Here is a 13,682-nt window from a genome sequence, read left to right as displayed (position 1 = left end):
AGGAGATTTGACAGAGGTGTTCAAAACAATGGGCCTAGACAGAGTAGATAGGGAGAAACTGTTCCCATTGGCCAAAAGATCCAGAACCAGAGGACACTGATTTAAGGTGACTGGCCAAAGAAGCAACAGCAATATGAGGAAAATTTATTTTTACCCAGCGAGTGATTAGGATCTGGAGTGCACTGCCTGAGACTGTGGCGGAGGCAGATTCAATCAAGGCCTTCACAAGAGAACTGGATAATTATCTGAAGAGAAAAAATTTGCAGGGTTACATGGAAAAGACGGGGGAGTGGGACTTGGCAAGTTGCTCTTGCAGAGAGCTGGCACAGACGCAGCAGGCTGAATGGCCTCTTGCTGTGTTAACATTCTATGATTCTATGAAACTGTAAATAAGCAATGGGAGACCTTCAAGGAGAAGTAGATCGGGTACAGACTAAGTATTCCTATGAGAGGGGGAAAAGGAAGGGCATCAAAAGCTCAACGTCCCTGGATGACTAAAGATATTGAGTTTGAAATGGAACAGAAAACGATGTATGGTAAATGTCAGGATCATAGTACAGTAGAGAACCAAGCTGAATGCAGGAGGTGCACAGAACTGTACAAAAACAAGACGGGCAAAGCGAGTGTATGAGAAAAGAGAGTACTAAAGTCTTTTTATAAACAGAGTAAAAGGATAGTTAAAGGAAGGATTGGGCTGATTAGGGACCAAAAAGATCATCATGTAGTGCAAAGAGCATAGCTGAGGTACTAAATGAGTGCTTGGTATCTGTTTTCACTAGGGAAGAGGATGCTGCCAATGTCACAGTAAAGGATGTGCTCCAAATGGGATGTTTTTTAGGGAGGTGAGGGTGAAATTGCAAAGGCTTTGGCCACAACCAGTCCTCCTTGGGCATGTGAATGGTGCCAGGGGCTTGCAAATCAAAAAAAGGAGAGGGGGATAAATCAGGCAACTACAGGCCAGTCACCTTCAGTGGTAGAGAAACTTCCAGAGACCATAATCCAGCACAAAATTAATTGCCACGTGGAAGAACATTGACTAATAACGGATAGCCAACATGGATGTGTTGAAGACAAATGGTGTTTAATTAACTTGATTGAGTTCTTTGATTAAAAAGAAGTGAGTATTAATGGGATATCTGTTGGGATGTGCTAATAATTGAAGGTTCGGGACAGAAGAGGAGGCTGCGGTGTAGCAAGATCTCCCTGGCTGGTACAACTAACTTTGACAGCTTTTTTTCCCACTAATGTAACTTCTTTAATTAGTCTGGTGTTTTCTTCCCTGCCTCAATCTACTAATTGAATGCTGAGGTGCATTCCATGGAAAGGCACGGAGGATGGGTGTACTTTCTGATTTGTGTGTCTCATCACTTTGTCACCAGCAACCGTACTGTGGCCTGGGGAAGAGGGTGGGGGAGGCACATTATGTCACAAACTGTAAAGCTCTGCAGCTGTATCCCACAGCATAGCTGGCACTGATTTAAAAAGTTTTACTGCTGGTCTATCTTAAGTTGGCAGGCACTGTAAATGGCTTCAGTATCCACCAGCTATGGAGGGCAGATGATGTTAGCCAGGATATTTGCTCTTGATCACTATCCTGCAACACCTGCTGGCACGTGTATGAATCTCAGGCAAGGACAGTATCAGGCTTGACTGTAATCTCCTTCCAGTCAAATAGCCTGCCAGAGCTCATTATCTGAGCTCACGTATGCAGTACGGCCTCTTGGGTGGGCTACCCCAAAGGGTTGTGAGCTCCCCTACAAGAATCAGTGAAGTCAGGTGCAGAGGAACTGAGAGAAACAAATGCATCCTATGTTTGAACACCTTTGGATTGGGGCCTGGAGTTTGAAGCTGTTGGCCATGCTTCCTGTTCTGATGAGACACTGTATAAATGCAAATCTCTCTTACCCTGATGCTTATGTTTTCTTGCAACTGTTCAGCTGTTTCCTCCACCTCGTTCACTCCTCACCAGCACAGCAAAGGCCCAAATCAAGGACTGACTGAAAACCTGGTGTCGTTCCACCCTAAGAGATATGAAGAGACTGCTGTGAAACCCAGCCCACAAAGACCAATGGTAAGTGGACCTAACTCACCCACCACCAGCCCCCCCCCCCCCACCTATCTGCGTGATGGACTTCACTAAAAGTCACCGATGAGAGAAAACCCCTCGGTTCAGATTTCAGATAATTCTCAGAAAAGTCAAAATTGCATTGTAAATTTCAATTATGACCTAGCCAAGATGTTCTACACTAACCACAGCCCCAGGCTAAGCATTTTAACATCAAAGAGGATCAGGTACTATAGTGTATGGTACCCACCAATTTCTCCCCTTCAGACCCTCTGTACAGGTTCCATGGACTCCAGCCATTTTCCGGTATCTCATCCAAATGGCCAGTAGACAGTGAGAGTCAGCAGGTTACTCAACAGCTCCCTCTCCACAGCCAACGCTCTCCCCTTTCAAACCCACCATAACCAACCCTCTCCTGAAAAACCCAACTCAAGCTCTGCCTGTCCCCTCCCTGTATCACCCAATCTCCACACTCCTCCCTCTGTTTTTTTCCATCTCCCCATCTCCACCCCTTCCATCAGTCCGTACATCCACTTCAACTTGCTTCTCACAAATTTTCTCTACCTCTGTGTCTGTCTCTCTATCTGCTTCTATCACCCTCTGCGTCTTTCTCTCTTTGTTATCTTGTGTTGGAATCTAGTGCATCTTCTGCTCTTTTCACAACCCAAGTGATCCTAATTCGCTGCTCACAACATCCTCTGTGTCTCTGATTTTGGTGTATTTCCCTTCTCATCTTTGACATCTGCAGTGTCTGACAGTTAACCATGCATCCTCCTCTTCTCTGCCATCCAGCTCTGTGGGATTACTCGCACACCATTCCAACCCAACAGTCAATGCATCTCAGCAATAGCTTCTCATCCCATATCTCCACCATCATCTTTAGATGATGCCCATTTATGGCACTGCGCACAAACGTGAGGTAAGCTTCCACATTTACACAGATGACCCCCAGCTGTACCTCTCCATCACTTCTACTGCCTGTTTAACATTCAGTCTGGCATGATTCAAAACTTCCTCCAGCTCAACATCAGGAAGACCAAAGACATCATCTTTGGCCTTTGCCCCAAACTGCACTCCATTGCCACTAATTCCTTTCGCTTTTACCTGCCGCACCATTACACTACTGGGTGTATTCTGTAAGGCACCAACTAATGGGAAAGATATATAGGTACACATTTGCAAGGAAATTACATGGAGTAGTTATACTGGGGGACTTGAATTATCCATATGTAGACTGGATAGTAATAGTGTAAAGGGCAGAGAGGGGAAAGAGTTTCTGAAGTGTGTTCAGGACAGTTTTCTACATCAGTATGTTTCTGGCCCAATGAGGAAGGAGGCAGCTGGCTCTGGTTCTGGGGAATGAGGTGGGTTAACTGGATAAAGTGTCATTAGGAGGACATTTAGGGGTCAGTGATCATAGTATCACAAGGTTTAAGTTAGCTATGGAAAAGGACAATGAACAATCCAGAATAAAAATAATTAATTGGGGAGGGCCAATTTCAGTGGGGTGAGAATTAAAGGCCAGCTACGCGACCCGAACCTGACAGGGCCCGATGACATGTGTCTGGTTCGGGACGGGTTGCACTTCCGGGTCCGGCATTCAGGCTCGGGTCAGGTCGGGCCGGATCGGACACACCCTATGACAGGTAAGTGGCTCCAATGTAAATTTACTTTTTGGATTTTAAAGGTGGTTTTGCCACAGTTATTTTAAGCTTATGCAAGTAAGGAACAAAGCGAAAAACGGAAGGTAAGTCAACTGATGGTCAGGTCGGGCGCGGGATAAAATGGAAGGACATGGGCCGGGTCAGGCTTGGGGTCGGATGGAGTTCTGTTGGGCTCGGGTCAGGTCTTATTTGCAGACCTGAGCAGACCTTTAGTGTGAAGAGATCTGGCCCAGGTAAATTGGAATCAAAGATCGACAGGCAAAACAGTAACGGAACAAAGGGCTGCCTTTAAAGAGGAGATGGTTCAGGTACAGTCAAGGTACATTGCCACAAGGGGGAAAGGTAAGACCACCCCCAAAGCCAGAGCTTCCTGAATGATGAAAGAGATAGAGAGTAAGATGAAGCAGAAAAAGGGTGCGTATGACAGATGTCTGGTGGATAATACAAGTGAGAACCAGGTTGAATATAGAAAGTTCAGAGGGGAAGTGAAAAATATAATAAGAGAAGCAATTTTTTAAATAAATAAAAAAAAAAGAAGCAATGATAGAGTATGAGAAGAGATTGGCAGCTAAGATAAAAGGAGAGGATCGATGAGGGAAATGCAGTTGATCATATGCATGGGCTTCCAAAAGGCGATTGATATAGTTTCACCTATCCGGCTTGTCAAAAAAGTTAAAACTCAATGGAATAAAAGGTACAGTAGCAGCATGGATACAAAGTTGACTGAATGACAGGAAACAGAGAATAGTGGTGAATGGTTGTTCTTCAGACTGGAGGAAGGTATATAGTGAGTTTCCCCAGGTATTGGTATTAGGACCACTGCTTTTCTCTATCTATATTAATGACCTAGACTTGGGTGTACAGGGAACAATTTCAAAATTTGCAGATAACACAAAACTTGGAAGTATTGTGAATTGTGAGGAGGGTAGTGATAAACTTCAAGAAGACATAGACAAGCTGGTGGAATGGGTGGACAGGGAGCAGATAAAATTTAATACAGAGAAGTGTGAAGTGGTACATTTTGGTAGGAAGAATGAGGAGAGGCAATATAAAATAAAGAACATAACTCTAAAAGGAGTGCAGGAGCATAGGGACCTGGGGGTATATGTGTACAAATCATTGAAGGTGGCAGAGCTGGTTGAGAAAGTGGTTAATAAGGCATATGGGATCCTGGACTTTTATAAATAGAGGCATACAGGACAAAAGCAAGGAAATTATGGTGAACCTTTATAAATACTGGCTCAGCCTCAACTGGAGTATTGTGTCAATTCTGAGCACCACACTTTGGGAAGGATGTGAAGGCTTTAGAGAGGGTGTAGAAAAGATTCATGAAAATTATTCCAGGGATGAGGGATGGATATTGGAGAAACTGGGGCTGTTTTCCTTAGAGAAGAGAAAGTTGTGAAGAGATTTGATAGAGGTGCTCAAAATCATGAGAAGTCTAAATAGAGTAGTTCGGGAGAAACTGTTCCCATTGGCGGAAGGATCCAGAACCAGAGGACACCGATTTAAAGTGATGGGCAAAAGAACCAGAGGCAACATGAGGAAAAACCTTTTTACTCAGTGAGTGGTTAGTATCTGGAATGTACTGCCTGAGAGTGTGGTGGAGACAGATTCAATCATAGCTTTCAAAAGGGAATTTGATAATTATAAGATGGAAAAAAAAATCTGCAGGGCTACGGGGAAAGGGTGGGGGAGTTCGAGTAGCTGAGTTGCTCTTCAGAGAGCCAGCAAGGACACAAAGGCCCAAGTGGCCTCCTTCTGTGCTATAACCATTCTCTGATTCTGTTGAGGATTGAATAGGGTAGATACAGAGAAACTATTTCCTCTGGTAGCAAATCAGGAACAAGATGACATAATCTTAAAATAGATCTGGGTCATTCAGGAGGGAAATCAGGAAGCACTGACTCACACAAAGAGTAGTGGAAATCTAGAACTCTGTCCCCAAAAAGGCTGTTGATTCTGGAAGACAACGAAAGTGTTCAAAATAGAGGTCGGTAGAGTTTTGTTGGGTAAGAGTATCGAGGGATATGGAGCAAAGGCAGGAAAATTGAGTTGAGATTTAGATCAGCCATGATCTTAGTGAATGGCCTCCTCCTGTTCCTATGTTACATTAAAGGATCAGTAGAAATGAAAGTTATTATTTTTGCATGTGTTGTGCCGTACTCGCTCTGCCTTTCTGTATCTTCCTAGCTGAGCCAGTTTCTCTCTGGCTTTCGGTATCTCACTTTCTCTCATACTGCTCTTGTCTATCTCTCACTGTTGGTATCTCTATCTCTCTCACGTACTGTCTCTCTGGTTATCTGTCTCTAATTTTCACTGACGTAGAAGTGGTACATTGGTGCCAGAAGTGGAGAGTGAGACAAGGATGTGCAGTAAGAGGATGAGGTGCCATGGAGCAGTCCGAACCTGAGAATAAAGATTGTATACATCACTGAGATACAGGATGCCAATGAAGCTTAACAACAATGGAGAGCAGGACTGGGTGCAGGAGGGAATGCAGGAGGAGGAGTGTGACGAAGAGGATAGAGGAGGATGAAGGGAGAGGGAGAAGGAGTGTGAGAGAGGGATGGAGAAGGAAGAATGTGAGGGAGGGGATGGAGGAGGAGAATAAGGGAGAGGATAGAGGAGCAGGAGAGTGAGGCAAAGGATCAGGAGTGCGAGCGTGAGGGAGAGGAAGGAGGATGAGCGTGAGGGAGAGGAAGGAGGAGAAGCGTGAGGGAGAGGAAGGAGGAGAAGCGTGAGGGAGAGGAAGGAAGAGCAGGAGTGTGAGGGAGAGGATGGAGGAGGTGGATTGTGAGGGAGAGGATGGAGGCAGTGGAGTTGAGGGAGAGGATGGAGGAGGCGGTGTGTGAGGGAGAGGATGGAGAAGAAGGTGCCTGAGGGCGGAGATGCAGGTGCAGGAGCCTGAGGAGGAGAAGGTGCCTGAGGGAGGATATGGAGGAGCAGGAGCCTGAGGGAGAGGATGGAGAAGAAGGTGCCTGAGGGAGGAGAAGGTGCCTGAGGGAGGGGATGCAGGAGCAGGTGCCTGAGGGAGGAGATGGAGGAGAAGGTGCCTGAGGGAGGAGATGGAGGAGAAGGTGCCTGAGAGAGGGGATGCAGGAGCAGGTGCCTGAGGGAGGAGATGGAGGAGCAGGTGCCTGAGGGAGGAGATGGAGGAGCAGGTGCCTGAGGGAGGAGATGGAGGAGCAGGTGCCTGAGGGAGGAGATGGAGGAGCAGGTGCCTGAGGGAGGGGATGGAGGAGAAGGTGACTGAGGGAGGAGATGGAGGTGCAGGAGCCTGAGGGAGCGGATGGAGGAGAAGGTGCCTGAGGGAGGGGATGGAGGTGCAGGAGCCTGAGGGAGGGGATGGAGGAGAAGGTGCCTGAGGGAGGGGATGGAGGTGCAGGAGCCTGAGGGAGGGGATGGAGGAGCAGGTGCCTGAGGGAGGGGATGGAGGTGCAGGAGCCTGAGGGAGGGGATGGAGAAGCAGGTGCCTGAGGGAGGGGATGGAGAAGCAGGTGCCTGAGGGAGGGGATGGAGAAGCAGGTGCCTGAGGGAGGGGATGGAGGAGAAGGTGACTGAGGGAGGAGATGGAGGTGCAGGAGCCTGAGGGAGCGGATGGAGGAGAAGGTGCCTGAGGGAGGAGATGGAGGAGCAGGTGCCTGAGGGAGGAGATGGAGGAGCAGGTGCCTGAGGGACGGGATGGAGGAGCAGGTGCCTGAGGGAGGGGATGGATGAGCAGGTGCCTGAGGGAGGGGATGGAGGAGAAGGTGCCTGAGGGAGGAGATGGAGGAGAAGGTGCCTGAGGGAGGGGATGGAGGAGCAGGTGCCTGAGGGAGGGGATGGAGGAGCCGGTGCCTGAGGGAGGGGATGGAGGAGAAGGTGCCTGAGGGAGGGGATGGAGGAGCACGTGCCTGAGGGAGGAGATGGAGGTGCGGGAGCCTGAGGGAGGGGATGGAGGAGCAGGTGCCTGAGGGAGGGGATGGAGGAGCAGGTGCCTGAGGGAGGGGATGGAGGAGCAGGTGCCTGAGGGAGGGGATGGAGGAGCAGGTGCCTGAGGGAGGAGATGGAGGAGAAGGTGCCTGAGGGAGGGGATGGAGGAGAAGGTGCCTGAGGGAGGGGATGGAGAAGCAGGTGCCTGAGGGAGGGGATGGAGGAGAAGGTGCCTGAGGGAGGGGATGGAGGTGCAGGAGCATGAGGGAGGGGACGGAGGAGCAGGTGCCTGCGGGAGGAGATGGAGGTGCAGGAGCCTGTGGGAGGGAATGGAGGAGCAGGTGCCTGAGGGAGGGGATGGAGGAGAAGCTGCCTGAGGGAGGAGATGGAGGAGAAGCTGCCTGAGGGAGGGGATGGAGGAGCAGGTGCCTGAGGGAGGGGATGGAGGAGCAGGTGCCTGAGGGAGGGGATGGAGGAGAAGGTGCCTGAGGGAGGGGATGGAGAAGCAGGTGCCTGAGGGAGGGGATGGAGGAGAAGGTGCCTGAGGGAGGGGATGGAGGTGCAGGAGCATGAGGGAGGGGATGGTGGTGCAGAAGCCTGAGGGAGGGGATGGAGGAGCAGGTGCCTGCGGGAGGAGATGGAGGTGCAGGTGCCTGAGGGAGGGGATGGAGGAGAAGGTGCCTGAGGGAGGTGATGGAGGTGTAGGAGCCTGAGGGAGGGGATGGAGGTGTAGGAGCCTGAGGGAGAGGATGGAGGAGAAGGTGCCTGAGGGAGGATATGGAGGAGAAGGTGCCTGAGGGAGGGGATGGAGAAGCAGGTGCCTGAGGGAGGGGATGGAGGAGCAGGTGCCTGAGGGAGGGGATGGAGGAGAAGGTGTCTGAGGGAGGGGATGGAGGTGCAGGAGCCTGAGGGAGGGGTTGGAGGAGAAGGTGCCTGAGGGAGGGGATGGAGGAGAAGGTGCCTGAGGGAGGGGATGGAGAAGCAGGTGCCTGAGGGAGGGGATGGAGGAGAAGGTGCCTGAGGGAGGTGATGGAGGAGAAGGTGCCTGAGGGAGGTGATGGAGGAGAAGGTGCCTGAGGGAGGTGATGGAGGAGCAGGTGCCTGAGGGAGGAGATGGAGGAGCAGCAGCATGAGGAGGGGATGGAGGAGCAGGTGCCTGAGGGAGGGGATGGAGGTGCAGGAGCCTGAGGGAGGGGATGGAGGAGAAGGTGCCTGAGGGAGGAGGAGCAGGAGCCTGAGGGAGCAGATGGAGGAGATGGTGCCTGAGGGAGGGGATGGAGGAGAAGGTGCCTGAGGGAGGGGATGGAGGAGAAGGTGCCTGAGGGAGGGGATGGAGGAGAAGGTGCCTGAGGGAGGGGATGGAGGAGCAGGAGCCTGAGGGAGGGGATGGAGGAGCAGGAGCCTGAGGGAGGGGATGGAGGAGCAGGTGCCTGAGGGAGGAGATGGCAGTGCAGGTGCCTGAGGGAAGGGGTGGAGGTGCAGGTGCCTGAGGGAGGAGATGGAGGAGCAGGTGCCTGAGGGAGGGGATGGAGGAGCAGGTGCCCGAGGCAGGGGATGGAGGAGCAGGTGCCTGAGGCAGGGGATGGAGGAGCAGGTGCCTGAGGGAGGGGATGGAGGTGCAGGAGCCTGCGGGAGGGGATGGAGGAGCAGGTGCCTGCGGGAGGAGATGGAGGAGCAGGTGCCCGAGGGAGGGGATGGAGGTGCAGGAGCCCGAGGGAGGGGATGGAGGAGAAGGTGCCTGAGGGAGGAGGAGCAGGAGCCTGAGGGAGGGGATAGAGGAGCATATGCCTGAGGGAGGGGATAGAGCAGCAGGTGCCTGAGGGAGGGGATAGAGGAGCAGGTGCCTGAGGGAGGGGATGGAGAAGAAGGTGCCTGAGGGAGGGGATGGAGGACCAGAAGCCTGAGGGAGGAGATGGAGGAGAAGGTGCCTGAGGGAGAGGATGGAGGAGAAGGTGCCTGAGGGAGGGGATGGAGGAGCAGGTGCCTGAGGGAGGGGATGGAGGAGAAGGTGCCTGAGGGAGGGGATGGAGGAGCACGTGCCTGAGGGAGGAGATGGAGGTGCGGGAGCCTGAGGGAGGGGATGGAGGAGAAGGTGCCTGAGGGAGGGGATGGAGGAGCAGGTGCCTGAGGGAGGGGATGGAGGAGCAGGTGACTGAGGGAGGGGATGGAGGTGCAGGAGCCTGAGGGAGGAGATGGAGGAGAAGGTGCCTGAGGGAGGGGATGGAGGTGCAGGACCCTGAGGGAGGGGATGGAGGAGCAGGTGCCTGAGGGAGGGGATGGAGGAGCAGGTGCCTGAGGGAGGGGATGGAGGAGCAGGTGCCTGAGGGAGGAAATGGAGGTGCAGGAGCCTGAGGGAGGGGATGGAGGAGCAGGTGCCTGCGGGAGAAGATGGAGGTGCAGGAGCCTGCGGGAGGGGATGGAGGAGCAGGTGCCTGAGGGAGGGGATGGAGGAGAAGGTGCCTGAGGGAGGAGATGGAGGTGTAGGTGCCTGAGGGAGGAGATGGAGGAGAAGGTGCCTGAGGGAGGGGATGGAGGAGTAGGTGCCTGAGGGAGCAGATGGAGGAGCAGGTGGCTGAGGGAGGGCATAGAGGAGCAGGTGCCTGAGGGAGGGGATGGAGGAGCAGAAGCCTGAGGGAGGGGATGGAGGAGCAGAAGCCTGAGGGAGGAGATGGAGGAGCAGAAGCCTGAGGGAGGAGATGGAGGAGCAGAAGCCTGAGGGAGGGGATGGAGGAGCAGGTGCCAGAGGGAGGGGATGGAGGAGCAGGTGCCAGAGGGAGGGGATGGAGGAGCAGGTGCCAGAGGGAGGGGATGGAGGAGCAGGTGCCAGAGGGAGGGGATGGAGGAGCAGGTGCCAGAGGGAGGGGATGGAGGAGCAGGTGCCTGAGGTAGGGGATGGAGGAGAAGGTGACTGAGGGAGGAGATGGAGGTGCAGGAGCCCGAGGGAGGGGATGGAGGAGCAGGTGCCAGAGGGAGGGGATGGAGGAGCAGGTGCCAGAGGGAGCGGATGGAGGAGAAGGTGCCTGAGGGAGGGGATGGAGGTGCAGGAGCCTGAGAGAGGGGATGGAGGAGAAGGTGCCTAGGGGAGGGGATGGAGAAGCAGGTGCCTGAGGGAGGGGATGGAGAAGCAGGTGCCTGAGGGAGGGGATGGAGAAGCAGGTGCCTGAGGGAGGGGATGGAGAAGCAGGTGCCTGAGGGAGGGGATGGAGGAGCAGGAGCCTGAGGGAGGAGATGGAGGAGCAGGAGCCTGAGGGAGGAGATGGAGGAGCAGGTGCCTGAGGGAGGAGATGGAGGAGCAGGTGCCTGAGGGACGGGATGGAGGAGCAGGTGCCTGAGGGAGGGGATGGAGGAGAAGGTGCCTGAGGGAGGAGATGGAGGAGAAGGTGCCTGAGGGAGGGGATGGAGGAGCAGGTGCCTGAGGGAGGGGATGGAGGAGAAGGTGCCTGAGGGAGGGGATGGAGGAGCACGTGCCTGAGGGAGGAGATGGAGGTGCGGGAGCCTGAGGGAGGGGATGGAGGAGCAGGTGCCTGAGGGAGGGGATGGAGGAGCAGATGCCTGAGGGAGGGGATGGAGGAGCAGGTGCCTGAGGGAGGAGATGGAGGAGAAGGTGCCTGAGGGAGGGGATGGAGGAGAAGGTGCCTGAGGGAGGGGATGGAGAAGCAGGTGCCTGAGGGAGGGGATGGAGGAGAAGGTGCCTGAGGGAGGGGATGGAGGTGCAGGAGCATGAGGGAGGGGATGGAGGAGCAGGTGCCTGCGGGAGGAGATGGAGGTGCAGGAGCCTGTGGGAGGGAATGGAGGAGCAGGTGCCTGAGGAGGGGATGGAGGAGAAGCTGCCTGAGGGAGGAGATGGAGGAGAAGCTGCCTGAGGGAGGGGATGGAGGAGCAGGTGCCTGAGGGAGGGGATGGAGGAGCAGGTGCCTGAGGGAGGGGATGGAGGAGCAGGTGCCTGAGGGAGGGGATGGAGGAGAAGGTGCCTGAGGGAGGGGATGGAGAAGCAGGTGCCTGAGGGAGGGGATGGAGGAGAAGGTGCCTGAGGGAGGGGATGGAGGTGCAGGAGCATGAGGGAGGGGATGGTGGTGCAGAAGCCTGAGGGAGGGGATGGAGGAGCAGGTGCCTGCGGGAGGAGATGGAGGTGCAGGAGCCTGCGGGAGGGAATGGAGGAGCAGGTGCCTGAGGGAGGGGATGGAGGAGCAGGTGCCTGAGGGAGGGGATGGAGGAGAAGGTGCCTGAGGGAGGTGATGGAGGTGTAGGAGCCTGAGGGAGGGGATGGAGGTGTAGGAGCCTGAGGGAGAGGATGGAGGAGAAGGTGCCTGAGGGAGGATATGGAGGAGAAGGTGCCTGAGGGAGGGGATGGAGAAGCAGGTGCCTGAGGGAGGGGATGGAGGAGCAGGTGCCTGAGGGAGGGGATGGAGGAGAAGGTGCCTGAGGGAGGGGATGGAGGTGCAGGAGCCTGAGGGAGGGGTTGGAGGAGAAGGTGCCTGAGGGAGGGGATGGAGGAGAAGGTGCCTGAGGGAGGGGATGGAGAAGCAGGTGCCTGAGGGAGGGGATGGAGGAGAAGGTGCCTGAGGGAGGTGATGGAGGAGAAGGTGCCTGAGGGAGGTGATGGAGGAGAAGGTGCCTGAGGGAGGTGATGGAGGAGCAGGTGCCTGAGGGAGGAGATGGAGGAGCAGCAGCATGAGGAGGGGATGGAGGAGCAGGTGCCTGAGGGAGGGGATGGAGGAGCAGGTGCCTGAGGGAGGGGATGGAGGAGCAGCAGCATGAGGAGGGGATGGAGGAGCAGGTGCCTGAGGGAGGGGATGGAGGTGCAGGAGCCTGAGGGAGGGGATGGAGGAGAAGGTGCCTGAGGGAGGAGGAGCAGGAGCCTGAGGGAGCAGATGGAGGAGAAGGTGCCTGAGGGAGGGGATGGAGGAGAAGGTGCCTGAGGGAGGGGATGGAGGAGCAGGAGCCTGAGGGAGGGGATGGAGGAGCAGGAGCCTGAGGGAGGGGATGGAGGAGCAGGTGCCTGAGGGAGGGGATGGAGGAGCAGGTGCCTGAGGGAGGGGATGGAGGAGCAGGTGCCTGAGGGAGGGGATGGAGGTGCAGGAGCATGAGGGAGGGGATGGTGGTGCAGAAGCCTGAGGGAGGGGATGGAGGAGCAGGTGGCTGCGGGAGGAGATGGAGGTGCAGGAGCCTGCGGGAGGGAATGGAGGAGCAGGTGCCTGAGGGAGGGGATGGAGGAGCAGGTGCCTGAGGGAGGGGATGGAGGAGAAGGTGCCTGAGGGAGGTGATGGAGGTGTAGGAGCCTGAGGGAGGGGATGGAGGTGTAGGAGCCTGAGGGAGAGGATGGAGGAGAAGGTGCCTGAGGGAGGATATGGAGGAGAAGGTGCCTGAGGGAGGGGATGGAGGAGAAGGTGCCTGAGGGAGGGGATGGAGGTGCAGGAGCCTGAGGGAGGGGATGGAGGAGAAGGTGCCTGAGGGAGGGGATGGAGAAGCAGGTGCCTGAGGGAGGGGATGGAGGAGAAGGTGCCTGAGGGAGGTGATGGAGGAGAAGGTGCCTGAGGGAGGTGATGGAGGAGCAGGTGCCTGAGGGAGGAGATGGAGGAGCAGCAGCATGAGGAGGGGATGGAGGAGCAGGTGCCTGAGGGAGGGGATGGAGGAGCAGGTGCCTGAGGGAGGTGATGGAGGAGCAGGTGCCTGAGGGAGGAGATGGAGGAGCAGCAGCATGAGGAGGGGATGGAGGAGCAGGTGCCTGAGGGAGGGGATGGAGGTGCAGGAGCCTGAGGGAGGGGATGGAGGAGAAGGTGCCTGAGGGAGGAGGAGCAGGAGCCTGAGGGAGCAGATGGAGGAGAAGGTGCCTGAGGGAGGGGATGGAGGAGAAGGTGCCTGAGGGAGGGGATGGAGGAGCAGGAGCCTGAGGGAGGGGATGGAGGAGCAGGAGCCTGAGGGAGGGGATGGAGGAGCAGGAGCCTGAGGGAGGGGATGGAGGAGCAGGTGCCTGAGGGAGGGGATGGAGGAGCAGGTGCCCGAGGGAGGGGATGGAGGTGCAGGAGCCCGAGGGAGGG

At 55.4% G+C, this 13,682-nt stretch overlaps 1 protein-coding gene across 1 annotated transcript in view; it reads left to right on the top strand.

Moving 5' to 3' along the window:
* LOC137356911 (mucin-2-like) overlaps positions 1–13,682 on the top strand; it is a 131,618-nt gene that overhangs the window by 4,455 nt on the left and 113,481 nt on the right. Inside the window, exon 4 of the mRNA XM_068022750.1 lies at positions 1,938–2,071. Within this exon, the coding sequence (XP_067878851.1) occupies positions 1,938–2,071 (134 nt within the window). The remainder of the gene's footprint in view (positions 1–1,937; positions 2,072–13,682) is intronic.

This window comes from Heterodontus francisci, chromosome 46 (assembly GCF_036365525.1).
Source record: "Heterodontus francisci isolate sHetFra1 chromosome 46, sHetFra1.hap1, whole genome shotgun sequence".
NCBI lineage: Eukaryota > Metazoa > Chordata > Chondrichthyes > Heterodontiformes > Heterodontidae > Heterodontus > Heterodontus francisci.
This window is presented reverse-complemented; position numbering and strand designations above follow the sequence as displayed.